Genomic DNA, 23,539 nt, shown 5'->3' on the forward strand with positions numbered 1-23,539 from the left:
AAATATACATTGTCCCAATACTGGTAGTTTGTATGCTTTTACGTTACGTTACTCATACTCTGCTACCATTACCGCCGGCCGGTGTGGCCGAGCGGCTCTATGCGCTTCAGCTTGGCACCGCGCGACCGCTACGGTAGCAGGTTCGAATCCTGCCTCAGGCATGGATGTGTGTGATGTCCTTAGATTAGTTAGGTTTAAGTAGTTCTAAGTTCTAGGGGACTGATGACCTCAGAGCCATTTGAACTACCATTACCTCCATTACTCTTACTCCAACAGAATATTCAAGTGCTTCGCACTTGGCACTGCATACTGGTATATCGCGAACTGTCTGATACAAGAGCGCGAAATAAGTCTTAAGACTACCGTAACTGTTTCCATTCGCTACGAAAGGGAGCCTCTTTCAGGTCCTACTCATTTATAGTTAAGTATCCTACTTTGCAATATTCCTCTCAATCGCAGTGAAAAGTCAGCGAGATCCGCCTACCGACAACACGCCTAATTGGAAAGTTGGGACTGCACGTTACTGACTAGCACACAACCACCATGAGATTTGCATTAACGCAGTAGTTCACTCACATTTCTTACCCCTACGCCGTTCTGCTTGCTTCATCACCGAATACTAGTGAACATTAGGGTATTATTCTGCGAGTGGTCACTCGCATCCGTTCTCTCTGGTATAAAAAGGGGGTCATATTTAAAAACAAGTTTTCATGTTGCGATTAAATAATGAAATACGATATCACTATCTACAAGTACGCTATTTATATAACACGATATGCCACTTGTGAATTTGTTGATGAGTTTCTTTGCACCAAGAGAGATGACGGTTATCCCTCAAAGAACAAAGGTTCTTCATTGTTTTTATTGTAGCAGTTGCAGCAGCAGTAGTAGTAGTAGTAGTAGTAGTAGTAGTAGTAATCACTACCAAGTATTCCGCTATGCTTCACCAATTTCCCTTCTCTCGTGGATAACGAAGCTTGACATAGAGAGACATGTTTATGTCATGGAGCATACACGAGAAAGACAAAGTGAAAATTATACATTTGACGAGTACGTTCAATAGAAAAAATTGAATTCATCAGTTGAAATTTCTATTCAAGTTCAATTGTATAGAACACTAGCTTTATATAGAAATATAAACCACGTACTTGCTAAGAGAATACCGCTTAATAGTGAAATGTTAACTTACGAAACGAGCAAATACTTGTTTTCTTTTCCAGCTAATAATGTTAACCATCAATGTAACATAGAACATTCGCCTTACGTGATAGCAGACTAAGCAGCGTCGTTGCTGCCACTCGATGGAAAATAGGAAAGAAGAAAAATAAAGTGATACTTAAACAGTCACGTATTGCAGTGGTGGACTGAATGAAAATGTCATCTTGCGTAATAATGAACATACACGATTTTCAAATAATCACTGCAAATAATGCAAAAGCGGGTGACTAGTCAAAAGTCTGTCGTTTAATATAACCCGACGGTGCGCAATGCGCAATGAAAATTATTGTTGTGCGAAGTTCTGTACGAAATACCCTTGTACACTTCTATAAATGCCGCCAGAGGGAGCAACTGAAGTGATTGGCTTGGTCAGCCTTATGGGAACCAATGTCGAGCTTGTAAATACACGTGTGTGTGTGGCAGTAGCTTAAAATGGCTGTCAGCTGTATTTTGTGTGATTAAACGAGTGCTTGAACTGTTTATATTTACATTAAAATGTATTTTCCAATAGGCTGGCCAAGAATATTAAACGTACCTCGTTGTGGGCCCTGTCGGATTCGTCAGGTTGTTTGTAACAGAGACAAAATATTGTTCGCTATATTGACAGATGACAGTTTATCCGTCTGGTTTTGTAAGGTTAGTTCAGCCAATTAAAGTCATAAAAGGTTAAGATTAGTGTACGATGAAGCAAAAACGTATACTGGGGCATCCATAAAGAAAGAATATAGAATAATCATGTATTATCGTAGATGGAGTGAGAGGTTTCCAGTCAGTGAAATCGGACACATTTTGACCTCTCATTTTTCCACAGATAACGTCGTACACCTTTTATTAAAAACAATCCATAGATTGGGAACAGCATATCCCTTAATTTAAATACGACTTGGGACTATGCTCCTGCTGAACAGTTGGTTTGTATACGTAATGTAGTCGTCATGTCGTTTGACATTGGACGTTTGTATTAGTTTTTGTTGTGTGGTAAATGTAGGCCAACATCAAGAATATTGCATAAACTCATTATTAAACAAACTAAACATTTTGCAGAATCCCTTTACAATACATTGTGGAACACACACGCGCGCGTTATATTTGGACCCTACTTTATAATGCTATTTGTTGTTAACAATAAAATTAAGATAAACTGTAAATCACAACAGTGTCAGTTCATCAGACTAGAGGGTTTTTACATAAAACAAGTTTTAAGTTTTCCTATCTTTATTTATATAGATGCTGATATTCACTGAAGTCAGTTAAATCATATAAATGCATGGTATAGAGTAACAGGCAGATAAAATCTGTGGCTGTGAAGTGTAAGAGAAAAGCAGCGGCCTTTACGAGGTAGCTGCTTCTTTAATGTTCAGGTTTATATTGCATAAAAATAGTTTTAATGTAAAAGTAATTCCCATAGTTAAAAAAACTCTTTAGGTTAGCCATAGTTGTAACTGGTTTATAGTGTACTGTAAAAGAGTTGTCTACAAGGGCAACTATTATAATAACTGAAGGGTTTGATATCACTTTTCTAAACCAGAACCAGACTGTCACATAGCAACCCAACATAAATCTCAGGCTACATTACAGGCCACTTCTATCACTGCTCCCTGAATTAATAGACAAAATAAATTTAAAAAAAATACACCCATCTTTTTGCACACACATGACATCATTATAGTATGGAATGGTATTGGTGGGTTAAGCCAACCCCCCTTTATGCATTTTGATGTGTTAACTGAACTAATTTCTTATATTGGAATCTCTTCTTCATGGTGAGATTTTCATAATGAATGAACGAGCATGTAGCTGTGACAGAAATTAGTGGGCACTCTGCTTAATTTTGTGATTAAATGCAGTTTATGTTATCTCATTTATTATTTTTAAAGGGCGTTTCTTTCTTCTTTTTTTAAAAAATGTAAAGTGGCGAGATACGAAGTATTGCATATACAGCAATAGTATTCGACTCAATGTTTTCAAATCTGCATTTGAAGATGTACCGATTTGTTAAAATTGTCCTCCAAGATGTGACATTTGAAGCAGTAAATACTGCTACTTTTTATAATGTTCCCAAATAACTGGTATTCATATACCACGATGCTGTTGTTAGTTACATGCTTATTTAAAATGTGCATTAACTTTGTAGGGGAATAGTGAAATAGATTTTGATTGTGACTGTGGAAAATTCTGTTATGTTACAAATTCTTGACCCTTAATCAAGAGCTGTGTAGGTCTCATTGCTTTATCATTGTATGTTGATACTGTCTAGGATAAGAGTGCTTTCCTGGCACAGCTTTGTCCAACTGTACTGTCACTTTATTCAGTATCCTATTACTTTGAGAATGATTATACATTAAACTTTGATCTTCCTTCTTTCATTACAATATAAAGTTGTAGCTGAGGATAACCTGTGACTCATATGTCTTTGGAGTAACTGTAACTGTCAACAGGCCATAAGCATTTTAAAAAGATTAAGCTCATCCATTAGATGTTTTAGAACCAATGACTGCTTATTTAACATAAATACATAAAACTGTATCTAGTCACAGTGACTGGTTACAGTTGTATGGATTTACATTTTAAAAAGAATTGAAGATGAGAAAGTTTTGCCTCACCTTTGCATAATCACTTAAACTTGATTTGCTTGTAATTGTTTTGTGTCATTGTCATTGTTTTACATTAAAACTGTCTTATCAGCTGGTTTCTCAAAACTGATTGGATACCATTGCTGCAGTTCCCATGGAGAAGAATCATGTAGAATCTACCAGTTCTTATCACAGCATTGGATATCTGTCTAGATCTACAGCTGGGTTCATGGTCTTAGAGAGTATATGTGTAATGTAACAGAGCACCAGCTGTGCCCTTAACAGCAGCATACATCTGTGACTTTGTTGTATTGGTGCTTGGGTCAGTCACACTCCGTGTGTACAATATTTTCCCAGTACTAAGTTCTTTTACTGACTTATAATTTTGGATTTAACTGACACCTTCAGTACCACTTTGCCTCCTCGTGGCCAAAGTGTTACCCTTCAAACTGACCTTGACCTCAGGCTATGGTACATTGCAGACTGTCACCACAACTTACATTCTCTCTCTCTCTCTCTCTCTCTCTCTCTCTCTCTCTCTCTCTCTCTCCCCTCCCCACTCCGCCCTCTACCCCCTTCCCCCCACCCGCAATAAACATGTATTTTGTTATGAGAATTGCAGAAACATCCGATTCCACCCATCAACTTTGACCAGTGATGTCACCAATATTGTGGCAATGACCATTCACAACGTCTTCCATATAGCGCCTATGGTGTCATTATGTAAACACTACAACAAATATGAAAATACATTAAAAAAAAAACACATCTTCCTCCATAAATATAATCTGACAAACAGGACCAACACAGGAAATTGGGGTTTTTAGGTGGGGACAAACTAAATATAAACACATAGAGATACACACCGTGAACCCGAACCACACAAAACGACGACATAAAACCAACACAAAATTCCCAAATTCGACCACACTCACAATATCTACAGGAATCGGTCACGACCTTCATGTACATAGCTCAACCGTAATTGTTGATACCACAATAGAAAAACCTACAACTCCAAAAATTACAAGAACACCGTGACTATCGATACCACAAAACCAACACCTAAATAAAAATTGGAACCGGACACTTCACTTGATCCGTGTAGGTAGGCAGCTGCTCAAGATACCAAAACACGCAAAGCTACAACAACACATTGGAATTGGACACTTACCTTGACCCATCTATATAGGACAACAGCAGCTCACGATACCTAAATACACAGCTACGATGGCAAAATAGAATTGGACACTTCCCATCACCTATATAGCTTAAATGCAACTGCCGACAGCAAAAAAACTGAAATCGATTACTTCCCCTAAGATACATAAATCAACCCCAAGTGCTGATACCAAAACAGTAAATAGCATTGACCCAACACCACATAAAAACCCCATCAAATATCATAACACAAGAACAATAGACCCCAAAAAAGACCACTTACCACAAAAAGTTCTGGCACTACACACTAGGTCAGCCACCCTAATGACACACAACCAGAGCCTAAGAAACATAACCTACCAGCACCCCCCCCCCCCCCCCCCACATACCTTCACCCCCCCCCCCAAAAAAAATCCACCAACAAATAATAATCCAAAAATGAATGAAACTCGATCACACACTACAACTCATAAACAACTGCAACAAATCAGATCCTCCACAACATAATCATAAAGCAACCACTGCCTCCCCCCCACCCACCTACATCCATAAACATTACCAACAATGCCCCCACCTGAGACGCCAGCTCCCACCCTTACAAAACAACCTGATGTTTTTCCACCAGGAATACTCATCTAAGTGAGATTGCAGGTTAGAAGATCACCTCTTTCCCCTCCCAATGACTGACTTAACTGCCCCCCCCCCCCAAAAAAAAAAAATTGCATTAGTGCACGCCCCTGTCTCGTAATTATTGAACTCTAAACTATGATTGACAACTAAATGATCATAACCCCTCTGTCCCAACCCGTATAAGACAGAAATGCACCAGAAACTACTATACTCCCCTTCTCTATATACACCTCAATTAACCCCACAAATTCCCTCTTTGTGTGCCCCTCCAAAACCCTGAAAACACACTCTGAATACCCACCCCCAGAAACAACAGCTCCCCACACCCACAAACCAACAGGAGACTTACCCCTCCCATATTTCCTCTTCCCAGACTGCAACTTGTCTACATCAGGTCCACCCAACTTACCCCTGTACTTAATATATTCGGAACAAACTTCCTTACAAAACGAAAACCAGTCTAACACTGTCCTCTCGCTCACACTAGTCTCGTGCACTAAAAAAATGGGAGGATGTATAACAAAAATTATGCATCATCAAAACTGTCTCTCTCATGGCCAACCTAGACCTCTTGAACCAGGTACCATGCCTTATCGAGTGCCAAAGGTTATCCCTTCGGCACCGCTACATGTAACAGTCGCTGGTCTGAGACACCAGAACTCTGGCCAACCACATATTCTGCTTGCATACGCCGCATTCACAATCTGCGCAACAAGCCCAAAAAGTTGCAGAAACTTAATGAGGGACAACATGTCTTCCCCCATTTCAGCCCGCAGACACACACTGTTAAACTTAGAAGTCATATCCATACCTAATAAAAGAAGCCAAAAATTAAATTAAATGACTTACCACGTGACAAACAGCCAACAGTACCACAACAACATAAACACAACAGAAACTTAAATCTTAACTCACTAAAACCAATTTCTGTTCTTCTGTAACAGTCATGACCAATAAATTCACTTTTCAAAGCAGTGATACCCAAATAACCCCAATAGAACACACAATACGCGGACCATACACACACCACCAGAGGACACCACTAACCACAACAGGACAACATCTACAAACACAACACACTCATAAACTAAACTCTTTGCCTTCATGACGTGACACACCACAACACCCTTACATCGTGGGTCAAAGCGGATGGGTGAGATCAGACGCCTCCATTGACCCTTGTTATGTAATGATGTTTGTGTGTTAGATTTTCTTTTTAATTTTTAGTTCTGTTCACTATACTTTCTCTTTTACATACAAAGGTATAATGCAAATGCATTTCTTAGGTTTTCCATTGGACTACATTGTGTAAGTCTCCCAATATTTCTTTGAATCAACTGTTTGACATCTTCAGTTGATTACAGTAGTTACTGCTGCAATAGGCTTCCAGGATAGCTGGAAAAGTCACATTGCATATATTGCGAAAATTTAAGTCATTATCATTCTGTACTATATTTTATTAAAACTACCATAGAGGAGTGAACGGCCAAAATAACTCATAGAAGACCTAGAAACTCAGTGGCCTGGCAGTGGTATTTCACTTGTAGAGTTCTGTAAACAGTGGATGAGAGAGGTGGGCAAGAAATGAGTGGTTTTATGGAAATGTGAAGCTACTGAATGCTACTGAAACATATCCACAAATGATATACAGTGGAAGTTTAAAATAACACGGAAATGTAATACCCAAGGTTTCAGAGGTAGAATCAGTTGACACATCAAAGCTAAATACTAAGAACTGTGACAGAAACAGAGGAGGACAGTAATTCATTACATGAACATAAAAAAGAAGTGATTGAAGATTTAACAAAAAGTGAGGTAATGACCAAATAAGGCAATGACAAAAGTAACAAATATCTAAACAGGGAAAGTAGCAGACAGGCAATGGATAGGTGGAAAGTCTAGATTAAACTAAATGAGAGAGGTGAAGAATGAGAGTCGAAGTGGAAAGAACTGTGCAGTGTAAGATAGAAGTAGCATTAATAAACTGAAATACATTATCTCCACTTCAAAGATGGTGGCAGTCCCCAACACTCACTCTTCCCTTCTCATCCCGTAAAGTAAGTCTCCCCTGACCTGCGGTTCTGGGTGACTTTCCCAAAATCTACCCCTTTTCCTAGACCTCTCCAGTCCTTTTCCTTCACCCATCTTCCTTCCCCTTCAACCCTTCTGCCTGAAGGAGCCACTCCACCGAAAGCTTGCCAGTCACAACAATCTTTTGTGTGTGTGTTGTGCCGTCACTTGGTGAGTAGTTTTTTATCTGTTCAATTAAATAAAGATGGTAGTGAACTGTATTGAAGAGTTTTCATATATTTTCAGTTGCTGGAAATCGATAACAAGATGTAGCCTGAAGCCCTTGCTAAGATCTGTACTTTTGTTTTATTTTACTTACATGCTTACTCCTCGGCTCTACAGCCCTCGAACAGCCTTGGCCTGCATTACAATATCCTGCGATGATATCCGGTTCATGGTTTTCTGTCTTCATCCTCTGATGTCATATCGTCTTCAATTTCATCCACCCACCTCTTTGGGATGTTCCTTCCGTCGTTTGTTTCCAGCCGTGCCATCAAAAATCTTCTTACTTGTTCTGTCTTCCTCCTTTCTGACCATGTGTCCTGCCCACCACAGTCTTATTATTTTAATGGTAGTGTCAGTCTTAGGTTCTTCAAAAAGTTGTTCTTATTGTGCATTCGTACAGATGCGCCAACCTTTTTGATCGTATATTGGGCCATATATTTTACACAGAACCTTAATAAGTCATAGCTGCAAAATATTGAGGTGAATTCTTTACAGACGAATGGAAAAACTGGTAGAAGCCTAACTCGGGGAAGATCAGTTTGGATTCTGTAGAAATGTTGGAACACGTGAGGCAACACTGACCCTACGACTTATCTTAGAAGAAAGGTTAAGGAAAGGCAAACCTACGTTTCTAGCATTGATAGACTTTTGACAATGTTGACTGGAATACTCTTTCAAATTCTGAAGTTGGCAGGAGTAAAATACAAAGAGCGAAAGGCTATTTACAATTTGTACAGAAAGCAGATGGCAGTTATAACAGTCGATGGACATGAAAGGGAAGCAGTGGTTGGGAAGGGAGTGATACAGGGTTGTATCCTCTCCCCGATGCTATTCAGTCTCTATATTGAGCAAGCAGTAAAGGAAACAAAAGAAAAGTTCAGAGTAGGTATTAAAATCCATGGAGAAGAAATAAAAACTTTGAGGTTTGCCGATGACATTGTAATTCTGTCTGAGACAGCAAAGGACTTAGAAGAATAGTTGAACGGAATGGACAGTGTCTTGAAAGGAGCGTATAAGATGAACATCAACAAAAGCAAAACGAGGATAATGGAATGTAGTTGAATTAAGTCCAGTGATGCTAATGGAATTAGATTAGGAAATGAGACACTTAAAGTAGTAAAGGAGTATTGCTATTTGGTGAGCAAAATAACTGATGATGGTCGAAGTAGAGAGGATATAAAATGTAGACTGGCAATGGCAAGGAAAGCGTTTCTGAAGAAAAGAAATTTGTTAATGTCGAGTATTGATTTAAGTGTCAGGAAGTCGTTTCTGAAAGTATTTGTATGGAGTGTAGTCATGTATGGAAGTGAAACGTGAATGATAAGTAGTTTGGAGAAGAAGAGATTAGAAGCTTTCGAAATGTGGTGCTACAGAAGAATGCTGAAGATTAGATGGGTAGATCACATAACTAATGACGAGGTATTGAACAGAATTGGGGAGGAGAGGAGTTTGTGGTACAACTTGACTAGAAGAAGGGATCGGTTGGTAGGACATGTTCTGAGGCATCAAGGGATCACCAATTTAGTACTGGAGGGCAGTGTGGAGGGTAAAAATCGCAGAGGGAGATCAAGAGATGTATACACTAAGCAGATTCAGAAGGATGTAGGCTGCAGTAGGTACTGGGAGATGAAGAAGCTTGCACAGGATAGAGTAGCATGGACAGTTGCATCAAACCAGTCTCAGGACTGAAGAAGACGACGACGACGACGACAACAACAACAACAACAACAACAACAACAACAAGGATCCTTTCCTCATTTACAATGATGGTTTTGTAAATGAGGATTTAAGTTTGTGCAATAGAAATGAGCTCCTAAAAGTATGGGTAGTGCTGCAAAATAGCATCTATTACCTGCTGCTATTCTGTACTTCACCTCGCTGCTGATGTCATTTGTCTTTATGATAGGTGATCTGAGGTACTCTTGCCTTTTCAAACTCCTTGTCAGCTATCCCAAGATTTGGTAGGTTTTGCTGGCTGGTCATTGTCATATATTTGGTCTTTGCTACATTGAATAGCTGGCCAAGTTCCCTTGTACCTCTCTCCAGCTGTTGATAGGCATTGGCCAGCACAGCAGTGTTTTGTGTGAGAAACGCCACATGTGTGTGGGCTAGGTACTGCAGTGAGTGATTAAAAATGGTTCCTCCTCTATTTAACTCTATCTGATGTATGACTTTTCTAGCAGAGGCTGAATATATATTGCGAATGTATATCGTCACTGTCTCCATCCCTTCTTCACTTCCACTTCTCTGATGGAGAGGGTTGACATAGTAAGTTTAACGAGCTTCTAATGTATTCCAGCCTCTTCCACAACATTTCACAATGTCACTCTCGAGATGCTATCATAGGCTTGTTTAAAATTGATATAAAGCTGGTGTATGTGTATTTGGTGTTCATAATATTTTTCAAGTAGTATGCATAATTTGGGCAGTTGTTGACTAATTTTTTTTAAAGCCAATCTGATAGTCTCAAGTTCTCTCTTCCACATAGCGAGTAGGCCTCCTAGTTAGGATCTTGGAGAACACCTTATAAATAGTATTTAGCAGGGAGATTCTTTGGTAGTTCTAGCAGTTTATTTCCTTTTTTAAGCATGGGGCACGTAACAGCCGTTTTCCACTCCATTGGTATGCTCTCCTCCTGCCAGATGCTCAGTATTACTTTACATGTTGCTTTCCACTGTGTCTGCCGACCATATTTGAGAAGTTCCACCTGGATCTCATCTTCTCCAGGTGCCTTATTGTTTTGAAGGTCATAATGGCTTGTATCACTTCCTCCACTGTGGGTTCTGGCGTTAAGACCTCTGGTCTATAATAAGTTATTTCCACCAGTTCTTCTTGTTCTAATCCTTCTACTTCTGGGTTCAGTAACTCTTGGAAGTATTCTGCCCATCTGTCAAGTATTTTATTACTCTCTCCTATCAAATCCCTTCTTTACTCGTATATGTATTTGTTATGGCTTGAAACCTAGCCTGTCCATCTTTAATGTTTTGGTACATTTCATGTACTTGCTTGTCTTCCCATAGCTGTTCAATTTCTTCAATTTTTTTCGTTTTTAGTGCTCTTTTCTTATGCCTGCAAACCCTCTTAGCTACACAGCACTTCTCATTATATTCATTTCGATTTTTCTAGTTCTTCTCTGAAATAATTTCATTCATACCATGGTGTGCTCTTCAATTCTTCTAATAATTTCTTCACCAAACCAATCTGCCTTCCTTTGAGCCAGCATGTGACCCAAAACCTCTCCAGCTGCCTTGAGGATTGCAGTCTTACATTGTTTCCACATTATTTCTATATGTTCATATGACGTGTTGGTGTTGTTCTTAATCCCAGCTTCTGTTTTTGTCTGATATGCTCTCTGTATTTCTTCTAACTCCAGTTGCTTAATGTCAAAACTCTTCTGTTTGTGGCCTTTTTGTTTACTCAATAGTGAGATCCTTTGCGTGTATTAATTCTCTGTTGGTGATGGTCTGAGTTGCAGTCAGCTCCACGTTGGCTTCTAACATCCATTATGTCCAATCCGTGCCTCCAATAAATCAGTATATGGTCTATTTGATTTCTAGTGGTCTATTTGAATTCCATCTGGTGACATCCATGTTTTTTTGTGTATCTTTTTTCGTGGAGAACATGTACCGCCGACAGTCATATTTTTACTCATAACAAAATCTGCAACCCTAATTCCATTGTCATTTGATATTTCATCGAGGCTATGTCTTTCTATATTTGGCTGATAAGCCTCTTCTCTTCCTATTTTTGCATTCAGGTTTCCCATTAAGACCTTGACATCATGTTTGGGAGCCTGATCATACAACTGCTCTACCTTGCTATTAAACTTGGCCTTCTGTTGTTCATCTGCCTCCTCTGTGGGTGCATGTTATAATTGTACGTTGAAAAATTCCCCCTTAATTTTAACGTGGACCTCCATTCTTTGATTGGTTTGAAGTGCATCACAGCATGTTTCAGCCCTTTAGTGACTACAAAACCGTACCAAAGGTATTTGTCTTCCTGCCACTATAGAAGGTAGTGAAATTTTGTGAGTCCATTAAGTCACTTTCCTTCCACCTAATTTCCTGGAGCACCAATAATCTTATTGTTGTAACAGCAACTGGAACGGTCACGGGGTAGTAGTGACGGAAACACAAAGGGAGAGGACAGACACGACCAACAGAGGACGTTACGACACAACAAGAACATACAACGGAGTAATGAACTAAACAAGACAGCCACGTCCACTGGAATAGAAACACGATAGTCAATACGCTGTCTGAAGTGATGTGTCCTGAGATGCACATGATGTTAGACTGCTGGCTGAGCGCGAGGCAGGTGCTTAAGTATGCTATCGGGGGTGCCGCTATTGGCCGCTGGGACCATGTGTTCCACGGTGGTGCCCTCACACTAAAAGCAGGCCAGGAGGCGCGCGCCGCCACAGCTTATGGTGCGATGGTGCAGAGACCTCTATGTGGCTTCGACGTCCATGACGTCGGGCGTGGATTCAAATTCTGTGGCACACGGTACCAGAGTTACTCCATAGTTGTTTACTTGTATTAGCAACTAGCATAGGGCTCGAGCTTGGTATAGGCTCTGCACATTCCATGTTCCTATGTATATATCTTTTATCCTTTTTTTGCTTGCTGGGGTCATTATCAAAATTTCCGTCTGGTTTATTCCTTTGTTAGCATTCACAGCATGTGATTTTTACAGGGGAGGATTGTTAATTTTCTGCCCAATAATTTTAGGGGTTGCCCCTTACAGCTTGCCAGGTAGCTGGCTCCATTTTCATGGGAGCATCCTTAGCCTTCGTAGATCCCTGTACTGACTGCCGGGCAGCAGTTGATGGATGGGGGCTGCTCTGCATTTCTTCCAAGCTATTGCCCCTCATACCTGCTGGTTTTGATCTGCCCCAGGTATTTTATTTCCCTTGTGCCATCTGTATCTGGAGAATGTTCCCGTATCTGTCACATGGGGAGGTGCCCGATGGGGGGTCAGCAACCCTGCACATTAAACATCATCATCATCATCATCATCACCACCATCACCATCACCATCACGATTTCACTCCACATGTACTGTCAGGGCTACTTTGAAAAGAAATGAGCTTTATCAAATAGGAATGTTAAGAAAATGCAGAAGCATGGTGTGGGGTTGGTACCAGAACTCCATATGAAGTAAGACATACTCATGGCTAGGATGATAAGTGGACACACTGCAACTGCTGGCAAAAACAACCACTACTAGGATGGCTTCGAGGTGCCAGTGTGACTGTAACCAGCAGTAGCATTACATTCAAATCAGTCAGAACATATTGAAAAAAATTTGGTTCTTAGGAAGCCCTTCGGAAGAGTCAGTGGAAAGTGATGCCATGAAAGAAATCTCTTTGAGAGCTGTGTAAAATCAATATATAAGCAGCCAGTACAGTCAGTACCACTAGTTAGAAGTAGTCAGTACCTGGAAGCAGTTGAAGATTTAGCAGTTAGGAGTAGTACCACTGCTGAACCTCGAAGTCGCTATAGAGGTGTGCTCTGATAATGGAGCAGTAAGATGCCGAGAAGTCGTAAACATTTGAGAGAGGACAACTGAGTTTCTTATAAGCATCCTGCAACAGTGAAGCAGCTATACATATCAGTGGGCAGCATTATGATCAACTATCGGAGGACAGTGTTGGGTTTGGCTGCAGGGAAGCCAGAGGACAACACTAGGACTGCAGACTGCATGCTTGTTATCAGCAAAGATGTTGTGCCACCCCGGAAATGGAGGCTGGTCAGGGCTGCATCATTATGGTGAAGGTGTGAAGTACCAGGGTAGCACTGGGCACAGCCAAAGGGAGGGAGATAGTGGCTAGGCAGTACAACAATGGGTGATGATCCAGGGAGCTGCAGAGTGTGGACTTGAACCTCATCAGCAACAGATATCTAGGCGATGGCAACATCGGTAGGAGGATTGACCATGGTTGCTGGGTGCAGAGCAGTGTTGGGCACAGCTGGAGGTAGGAGGTAGATGGGTGTTGGATGAGATGAGGCACAGCATGAATGGACAGTAGCCTCGTCACCAGCTTAGAACTGGGCAGGCAAGTCTTGAAAGAGGGTCAGGTCATACATGACAGTGGGAAGGTTGGGCATAGCCAGAGGAGCTTGGAGACAGTGTGACTGATGAGATCTAAAGCTGGCACTGGATTCAGCAGCGGCCCTGAGCCAGTGCAGACACTGGAGCCAAGCCTGCCACTACATAAGCCATGATAAGCAACTGACAATACCAGCTACCAGTGACAAACTGTCTCTCTTGATATTGTTTCACTGCAGGCAGTGATGTCCAGAAACACAAAGGGAAAAGTTAACATAAACACACAGTAACCCATGTCCATATAGTCCACCAAAGTGCTAAAAATGTACACACAGTGTCATCCCTCACATGGAACAGTACCCAATACATACAGGAAAGCGATGTCTCCTGCAGAAAATGATGTTAATAAGAATTGGAAAGCACAATATGTGTGACTTCTAAACACACACAGTGAAACCAATTAGCTTCAATGCAGAGGGGAGGCAACTCAGTTGAGCACAAAGACACAGGGAAATAAGTCGTAGAACCAAAACAGATGCAAGGATAGCAGAAAACATGTTTTTGCCTTGTTGCCATTGTCATGAGTGATGTTTTGCAGGTTCCATTTAAGAACACATGTATATACAACACAAGTCCTCACTGAAGTTTGGTGCTGGCTAACAACTGAAAGATCGTCTGTCATCACATAAGGGTAACAGAAACAATGCCCACTGCCATAATAGCAGTCTAGTTGTGGAATCGTATCCCAGGTGCCTGTTGGAGTGACATCTGTAGTGCATTGCAGTGAGACTTATTAGGCGTGCAGTGTGGTGCGGAATGACATCAAAGCATGTGTCCCACAGGTGGGAATTGGTTCCCCAGTAGCAGCACTTCTGTCTTGTTGCTCGGGAGCATGGCTAGTGTCCCCTGGTGATGCCTGTTAACAGTCCATGTGTCAAAACAGGTTGTATGTAAGTGGTATCACATCCACAAAACGTGATGCCCTTGTGATATTTGTAAATAATCTACACAGGAGAAATGCCTGTGGGCCAAGGGTAGACAAACCCACAGGGTAAAGATAATCTGCTGGATGTGTAACACAGTTGTTTTGCAGACAATATACCTCAGTAAGGTGCACCCATTGATTTTCAAAGCTATACAGCAACTGCAGTTGTTCTTAAATATAATACTTAAGTGTTAGCACCACTATTCTCATCCTATTAATTACAACTTCACATCTCATAATTATTACCTGTGCTAAGCACCGTAGGAAGGAAATTATCTCCTCATGCTCCATGAAAAGTTATTAGTGGTTCTTAGCCAACAATGGAGATATTGTCAACTACATTAGGAACACCTTCACCCAAGCTGATGCTAGGACTTCTACCACAATGCGACAGTGCTTTTGTATAAAAGCCATAAGACTTTTCCATGGATTACGGTCTGCTGCTATACGCACATTTTGTAATGTCTTCTAACTATGTTCCATTAAGTCTTCATTTTGTTTTTATCTATTTCTTGGAATGCAACTCAAGAACTTCTATGTTCCATCTGCCATCCAGCCACCTGGCTACTTGCCCCACCTCTCCACTTCTTTTTTGTTGCTGTTGGAATTGGTCTCACACTGTAATCATTTGAAACACTTGTTTGTTTTCCTTTTTTACAATACATTTTGGAGTGCTTATGGACAGACACTTAGATTTTGAATGGTTTTCACATTACAAGTGCACATTGTACTGCTGTGAATCAGATATAACAGCACTGGTGGTTTGGAAACTTTCTGTTTTTTAAACACACTGGAGTTAGTTTTCAGAACTTTGTTTACTTAAGATGAGCTGTGCAGGTCTGGCGGGGGGCCAGTCCTTCCCTCCCTCATCCCTCCTCCCTCCCCCGTCCCCCTATCTGTCCATTCATGGTCTTTGACTGCTCTAAAAATTTGGTATTTGTGTTTTTCACTTAATTGTTAATTCACACAACTTTGTCATCAATGTGTTGGTTATACATTATTTTGTCTTAATGTCACTGATTTTAATTTTCAAACTTACTTTCAAACTTGTTCCTCCACTCATTGCTGAAGTTTATGTACACTAGAAGCAAACAGTACAGTGTCATCAGCAAAATGAAGGGGTTGAAGTATGCTCTGTTAACATGTATTCTTTGTTTTCTCATTTCTAAGTGTAGGAGAACTTTCTGTTGGACTGCAGAAAATAATTTTAGTGATACAGAATTCCTTGTTTGACTCGTCTTTCAGTTCTGAATGTCTCGCTGTCCTGGTGAAGTTTAATGACAATTGTATTAATGACGTATGTTATATGTTTCAGTACAGAAGGATTCCAGAGCAAGTAATCAAATTTAAGAAACATTCCACCCTACCACCTCGTATTTTGTTCATTTATGATATGTAGTTACCTACATATGTTATTGGTAATTCCACAAATTATTAGCTTTCAGCATTAAGTAGTTAATCTACAGGATCACCATCTAGTTGAAACTGTCAAAATTTTGCAATTAATTTTTTGAGGCAGTAGTCAATAGTTGAAAATTACTAAGATACAACACTACTGGTTACTACTAAATTAGTAATATAGCAATAACATTACTCTTTTGAAAGGATTGTTATGACCACGACTGTGTGTAATGGAAAGGTATCGGATTAAATTTGTTTTCCTAAAGGTTTCTATTGAAAGGAAGCAGTAGCAAGGTTGTGTTGTCAGTTAATTATAAGAAAGATAAGAAGTAATTACATCTTTAGTACTGATTATCATTTGCATTCTCAAGGAACATTCACTTCTGTTAATTATTTAACTCAAGTGGAACATGTGATGTATGGGTCTAGTTTAGTTTGAATATTTGTAGCTAGTTGCTTGTTCTTGATTGCTGTTATAGAAATATGACTTCTAAACCTGGCTCAACTATTAACATGGGGGCCCAGAAACTATTCTGTCGGTAAACTCAGAGTCTGAACACTTTAGTCACTATGTAATATTGGAGACATATGCGTAAAACATGAAATTGTAAACACTATTATTTCAATAAGAAAAATTTGTGAACTTAATACTTTAAATCTTCTCTTAGTGATTGTACTTTGATGAAACTTAAACTGTCCATTTATGAAAAGTACATGGAGTATTTCAAACCTTATTACCACTACATAATTATGTATGAGGGTAACCCCAAAAGTGAGGCCTCCTGTTTTTTTTTATAAGTACATAGACCTGTTTATTTCTACAATGGTTTACATCAGTTTACAGCTTGAATATTTAGCTATTTTTCGACATAATCTCCATTTCTGTCGATATATTTTTGTAGACGCTGTCGCAGTTTTTGTATGCCCTTGCCATACCAGCTCGCCGCCATGCTGTTCAGAAAGTTATGCACTGGCATTATTATTGCTTGCTCTCAGGTGTAAAGTGGTATGCGCAGGTTTTGTCACCCATGACAATTGAGTCCAGAAAGTTGTCCTGTTCGGTTGTAAGGCGGTGAAGAAATGTGCAGGAAGCATCAACTCGTTGCCACATGTGGTCCTCAGTCAGCATGCGTGGCACCCATCTTGCGCACAGCTTCTGGTAGTTCAATATTTCCGATAAAATTCTGTGAGTGGTGCTTCGGGAAACTTCAGGAACCAATATGCAGAGATAATCCAGGGTGATTCACCGATCTTCGTGCATGCTTTGCTCAACCTTCAACACTGTCTCCTCAGAAATTGACAGTCTCCTGCTCCTTTGTTCATTGTGAATTTTGGTCCAACCAACTGGAAACTCTCTACACCACTTACGAACATCTTTCACATCCATGCATGACTCACCATACACATCCATCAATTGGCGACGGATTTCAATCGGTGCAGTGCCCTTTGCATTCATAAACCGAATAACTGCGCGCAGTTTGCACTTGGCGGTAACATCCAATGGGAGCTCAATTCTCAACGGCTGCCAAACCAAGACTGAGCGCCTCAGCGCATGTTTAGAAACAGTACGTGTAGTACTCTTCATAACATAACAGTGTGACCAACTGCCACACAAACAGAGTTCTGTACTTATAAAAAAAAATAGGAGACCTTACTTTTGGGATTACCCTCATACTTTTTACTCCACAATATTTATGAACTTCTGCTAAGGAAGACAACGGCTTTTTATTTCAGTAGGATACTCGGATTCATCGTTGCACTTAGTGTAGGACCCTGTCTAGGTAAACAACTAAGTATAAAACACAGAGGTTCAAAACAAAGCTTGCGGAACACAAAATTATTATTGGAAACAAATCCACACATCTGGTCCATGCAATGTTACAGAACTCAACTGATAAGTTGAGCTGAAGGTGGTGGCAGTGTCAGTCAGTGCTATTAAAGAAAGGCAGCAAAAGTATCCATGGTTCTTCGTGTGTAACAAGCTCTGAAAATTCTCTTCTTAGCATTGGATTTTCATAGTAGAGAACTAACCAAAGTATGCCATGAATAGTAAGCCACGTTACTTCCACATCTGAGGCGTTATTATATATAGTACAGAGGCGATGTCCACAGTAAGTTTCAAGTAAAATGGTCTGTCGCCCTGAAGTCTAATCATCAAAGTTAATTGCTTGCCACAAAACTGAAAAAGAATCTCACCAATTGCCCATGTGGTTTTGTCAGCATTATGGGCGACACACAAAAAGTTACTTCCATGAAGTCTATGTGATCCAGTCCCTGCGTGTTCACTTCCTATTTTTTACTGAAGACATGTTTGTAGGTGCCTACCTGTGACGTCATCTGAGGCAGAATGTATTCAGGCATTTGACTGATGCAGGCAGATTGTTAGCTCAGTACAAAATGTCCCATCCTCTGCATCTCTAGCCATATTTATACATGGGCGCAGCAGACCCCAGAACGAAACATCTGCTGTCAACTGCTGTAAGCACAGTCAACAGCATCTAAATAGCCGCTTTCTTGGACACACATTATTTAATAACTCTGTTGTGTAACAATTTACACTCTTTATAATTTTAATATAAATGAGGTTAAGTTGGCTGTAGTCACTGAAAAAGCTTCAGCTGTACTACAAATAAACTTTGCCGGCTGGTATTTTTAGAATGGAACTGACTGTAGAACATGAACTCTGAACTACCTCTTTAAGATTCATTGTATTGATAGTTATTTACACTATAGTCTTGAAACTTTGTACAGATGTATACTTTTTTAAATGTAATTGAGTGCTGTAATTAAAACTTTCTATCATAAATACAAATGCTACTTAACCTATTATGAGTAAGTTTTTAGTAAAGTACTTGAAAACTAATACAGGTAGCTTAAGGAAGTAACATAGCTAATGTTTCTATATCGAACTGATGCTGCATATGAATTTTCATCTCTGAGCCTAAGTAGCACCTTCAGTTTTTCGGAAAAATGCCGATTTTGACCTAAACATTGGACTGATTAAGTTGAGACTTGTAACTTTTGATTGTGGCGTACATTTGAACAATCTGAACAATTTTTGGCTTTTTAGCTTTATTATTTAGTGCCACTTATTTTTTCTTGAAGTAACGTATTTAGCAAAATTCCATCTGAGATTTAATAATTTTAATGTTATAAACTGAAACACTTGCTGATAAAGTTTGGAAAAGCTACAGTATTTTTTAATTTCATTCTTAGATGATGGCACAATACTTTGTATGCTTCGCACAGGCGCATTATGATGACATGGCGCTAGTAGTGAACTGGAGTAAGTCCCGACAAACTCGCTTGCCTCTGTATCTCTCATAATGATACAGCGCTTGTTTTGCCACAAAGTTAGTCCACTTGCTTTGGAATGGTCTAATTCTGGTGTAATGAATTCCTTTAATTCTTCCAACCATACTTCACATTGCATGGAGAGCTGCATCAAACCAGTCTCAGGACTGAAGACCACAATAACATACTTCACATTGTGCACAATTTGCGTTGCCATAAGAAAATTTGCACATCATGTGCAAAAACACTTTTTAAACATGATTTGAATATGAGACCTGCTGACACGAAGCCTGCAAGTTTTTCTTTTGTCACAAACGTTGATACGAATGAGCTGTACCAAGCGAGATGGTGCAGTGGTTAGCACACTGGACTCGCATTTGGGAGGATGACGGTTCAAACCTGCATCTGGCCATCCTGATTTAGGTTTTCTGTGATTTCCCTAAATCAGTTCAGGCAAATGCTGAGATGGTTCCTTTGAAAGGGGACAGCCAGCTTCCTTCCCCTATCCGATAGGACCAATGACTTCGCTTTTGGATCCCCTCCCCCCTAATCAACCAACCAACCAATGAGCTGTACATTTTACCTTTTACTTTATAAGTAGCTTCATAAGTCTGAGTAATTGGTGGTAATTCAGTATTAAGTTTGGAAGCTTTATTTCTTCTCTTTTTGCTGCTTCATCAGTGGCGTGTTGAGTGATCATATCTATGCTTATTGAGTCAGCATATGGTGTCCCACACATGGTGACATGCATTCAGGTGTGCTTTTCTGCTATGATGATGTAGATCAGCTGCCTAATGAATGTAACATGATTATCTTTCCTAGTCTGCAGACAGGAATAGGCATAGGTAGTACATGGACATTTTCCTCAATGTACTGAGACAGTTTTCGCCTTCAGCCTAGAATAGTCTAACAGCACAAGCCATTCCTCACATTGATGTGGGAGAAACTGTACTGCAAACATCACTTAAAATCACACCTGAATTTTGTGACACATGGCATCTGATAAGGTCACAGCACAATTTGCATGTTCACGCACAGAGAAACTAATTTGTACTCTAAGTATTTTGAGGAAACTGTATGCTTAAAAAATTGATAGTTTCTTTTGTAAAGACAAACTGCACAAAAAACTGACAGGACTCACTCCAATTTATTAGGCAGTTTGAGATTGGTTACAGAATGATTCTGGAGCAGAACACTTCTGGACCAGTACAAGCTATCTTAGAATAAGCTATCCAGTTCAAGTATCAGAGTTCCACCAATGACAGAGTCCTCAACGTTAACACCATAAACCAAAATAATTGCCGACTGGTGTGCACTTCACTGATTGCTTCACAATCGACTTTGACCTGCTCTGGGATGACTTACCTGTGCGATCTGGAAACGGCTTTTATGATTCCAAGTGCCTTTTGGGTAGTGGCCCCACTGCAGTCAACAGCAATGTTACACCAGCTAACCAGTGTCCCTTGTGCCGTCAGGTGGTGCCACAACATTATGCCTCTCCCCCTCCCCAGTGCCCCAGTAGCGGTGAGGCTCAATGTAAGATGCATTAGCTGCCATGGGATTGGTGGGTCTGCCACGGGCGGAGAAGCAGGTAGCATCTGACTGAAATAGTGGAGATAAAGTTGATTTCTGTGATGCTGCAGAAGGCTGTAGATGTAGGCCATGCCATACATTGTGGCCCTTTGATGGGCAGAGATCATCCCATGGATCAGGTTGGATGGTATCCAAACTTACAGGCTCACACTGGTAAGCCCCCCAGGAAGGAAGAAGCCTTGGCAATGACGTGCACTGCTGATGGGTGCAGAATGTCCGAGAGAGTGTGGTGAGGATGGTTGTAAAGTGTCATAGCTGGGCTGCAAGCCTTCAATTGGGTTGGCCCTATAAAGTGCTACAAACTGCAGCGGATGCTAGCTGCAGTGTTTGACATCATTTCTATGCCGAACTGGGTCTTGAAGGTGCAGTTAAAGCATTCTGCAAGAGTATTTGAGGCTGGGTGAAAGGCCATAGTATGGAGGTGTTGAATCCTGTTATGGGCATACAGCCATTCAAAGTCATGGATATGAAGACTGTCCCATTCCCTGAAGCAAAAGTGTATAGTGTTCCTTCATACATGAAAATTTTTTCCAAGGCTTTGATAGGCATAGCAAAAGTGAGATAGGAAATTCAGAACACACAGTGCTTAAAAACAGGCCAGTACTTTCTAGGTGAAAAAGCTCCCATGACTTCACAGCATAGGGCCAGGGAGAAAATGTTGATGAGGCACAGCTTGATGGTCCTAATAGGTGAAACATTGGCAGACAGTCTACTCTGTCACAGTCAATATTGAGCCAAAAAATGTGCTACCAGAACAAACTTTTCATTGTGAAATGCCACAGTGGACAGTGTGCAGGGGATACAGCTCCTGCAACCAAAGAGAGGGCAGAATCAGAATTCAGCAGTGGCTCTCATCTGAAATCCACAAAGAACCCCATTGTTCAGGTGCAGTTGATCTTTCTGCAGCCAGTAGGGGCAAAAGTATGGTCCTGAAGGTGTATATGGTCCCCCACATTGCACAAAGTGAGTGAGCCAGCATAACGTTGGCTTCTTGCATGTGGCAGCTGCGATGTCACATGATGTTATGAGGAAAGTTGAAATACATGAATCCTGGAAGCACACAAACTCATGTTGTTTAAAAGATGGGTCAGCTCCCATAGGAAATAGGGTCAGTGCATCTGTGTTAGTGTGTGACACCATTGCCTGACAGTGTATAGAACATGAAAATTGTACAAGTACGCCCTGGCAACCATGGGTAGTCCAGTCCACTCCAGTCAGGTCAGGTGAGTGATGCTTAGGACCAAAATTGATGAGCAATCATCAGTTGCCCATGACGATGCAATTTCTGTACATAATGGAATAGTTTAAGCCAGTAACCCCAGCTCTGATTCTTTAAAGAATCTATTTCTCTTGTAAAAAATAGCTACAATGTAGGAAAAGAGAGATTTCTAATTACTGTATGGTAGACACCTTAAGTTGCAGACAGGCACAATTAAAAGCTTTTGGCCCCAGCTATCGTCAGTAAAAGAGAGACAGACTCCATTCAAACACACAAGCAAGCACATCTCACAGAAACATGACCGCCAACTCCAGTGTCTCAGAGCGGAATGCAGCTATCTTATGGGATGCAAGCAGCAACCTAGAAGAGGTGGGGAGGGGGAAGGCTTAGTAGTGTAAGCTGTGGGGAGGGAGATGAACGCTGTCCTGTGGAGTGAGCAGGAACTAGAGTGCCAACATGTGCACAGTCAGGATGTTGTGGGGCAGAGAAGTGGGGAAAAAAGGAGTGGGGAAAGACGGGCAGATGCGTCGGCAGAGGGTGGCAAATAAACAGGGTGGGAGATGAGAATGGGAGATGATAGGACAGAGGGAGTGAAAACTGTTGGGTAGATGGTGTGGGGACTGTATGTTTCTGTAGGCTGAGGCTGCGATAATCGGTGGAGCAGAGAATGAGTTGTAAGGATAACTCCCATCTGTGCAGTTCAGAAAAGCTATGGTGGAGGGAAGGATCCAGATGGCTTGGGTAGTAAAGCAGCCATTAAAATGTTGTGCCACTGGGTGGTCTACTTTGGTCTTGGGTACAGTTTGACAGTAGCCATTCATCCCGGTGGACAGCTGGTTGATAGTCTCAAAGTAGTGTAAAAAGCTGAGCAATGATTGCAGCAGACCTGGTAATTGACATGGCTGCTTTCACAGGTGGTCTGGCTCTTGAAGGGGTAGGACTGGAACAGGAAGTGTTCGATGGGTGGTTTGGGCAGGTTTTGCACATGGGTCTTCCACAGGGATATGATTCTTGTGGCAAAGGGTTGAGATTGGGAGTGATGTAGGGATGGACTTAGGATGTTGTGGAGGTTGGCTGGGTGATGGAACACAACTTTAGGATGGGTGGGAAGTATCTCAG

At 40.8% G+C, this 23,539-nt stretch overlaps 1 protein-coding gene across 1 annotated transcript in view; it reads left to right on the top strand.

Annotated features, from left to right (window-relative positions):
• Window positions 1–1,552: 1,552 nt before the first annotated feature.
• Window positions 1,553–23,539, top strand: part of LOC126272137 (guanine nucleotide exchange factor subunit Rich) — a 274,952-nt gene continuing 252,965 nt past the window's right edge. The window contains exon 1 of the mRNA XM_049974745.1: window positions 1,553–1,854. Coding sequence (XP_049830702.1) covers window positions 1,714–1,854 — 141 coding nt within the window. The 5' untranslated portion in view covers window positions 1,553–1,713. The remainder of the gene's footprint in view (window positions 1,855–23,539) is intronic.

The sequence above is a fragment of the Schistocerca gregaria genome, chromosome 5 (genome assembly GCF_023897955.1).
Source record: "Schistocerca gregaria isolate iqSchGreg1 chromosome 5, iqSchGreg1.2, whole genome shotgun sequence".
In the NCBI taxonomy this organism is placed as follows: domain Eukaryota; kingdom Metazoa; phylum Arthropoda; class Insecta; order Orthoptera; family Acrididae; genus Schistocerca; species Schistocerca gregaria.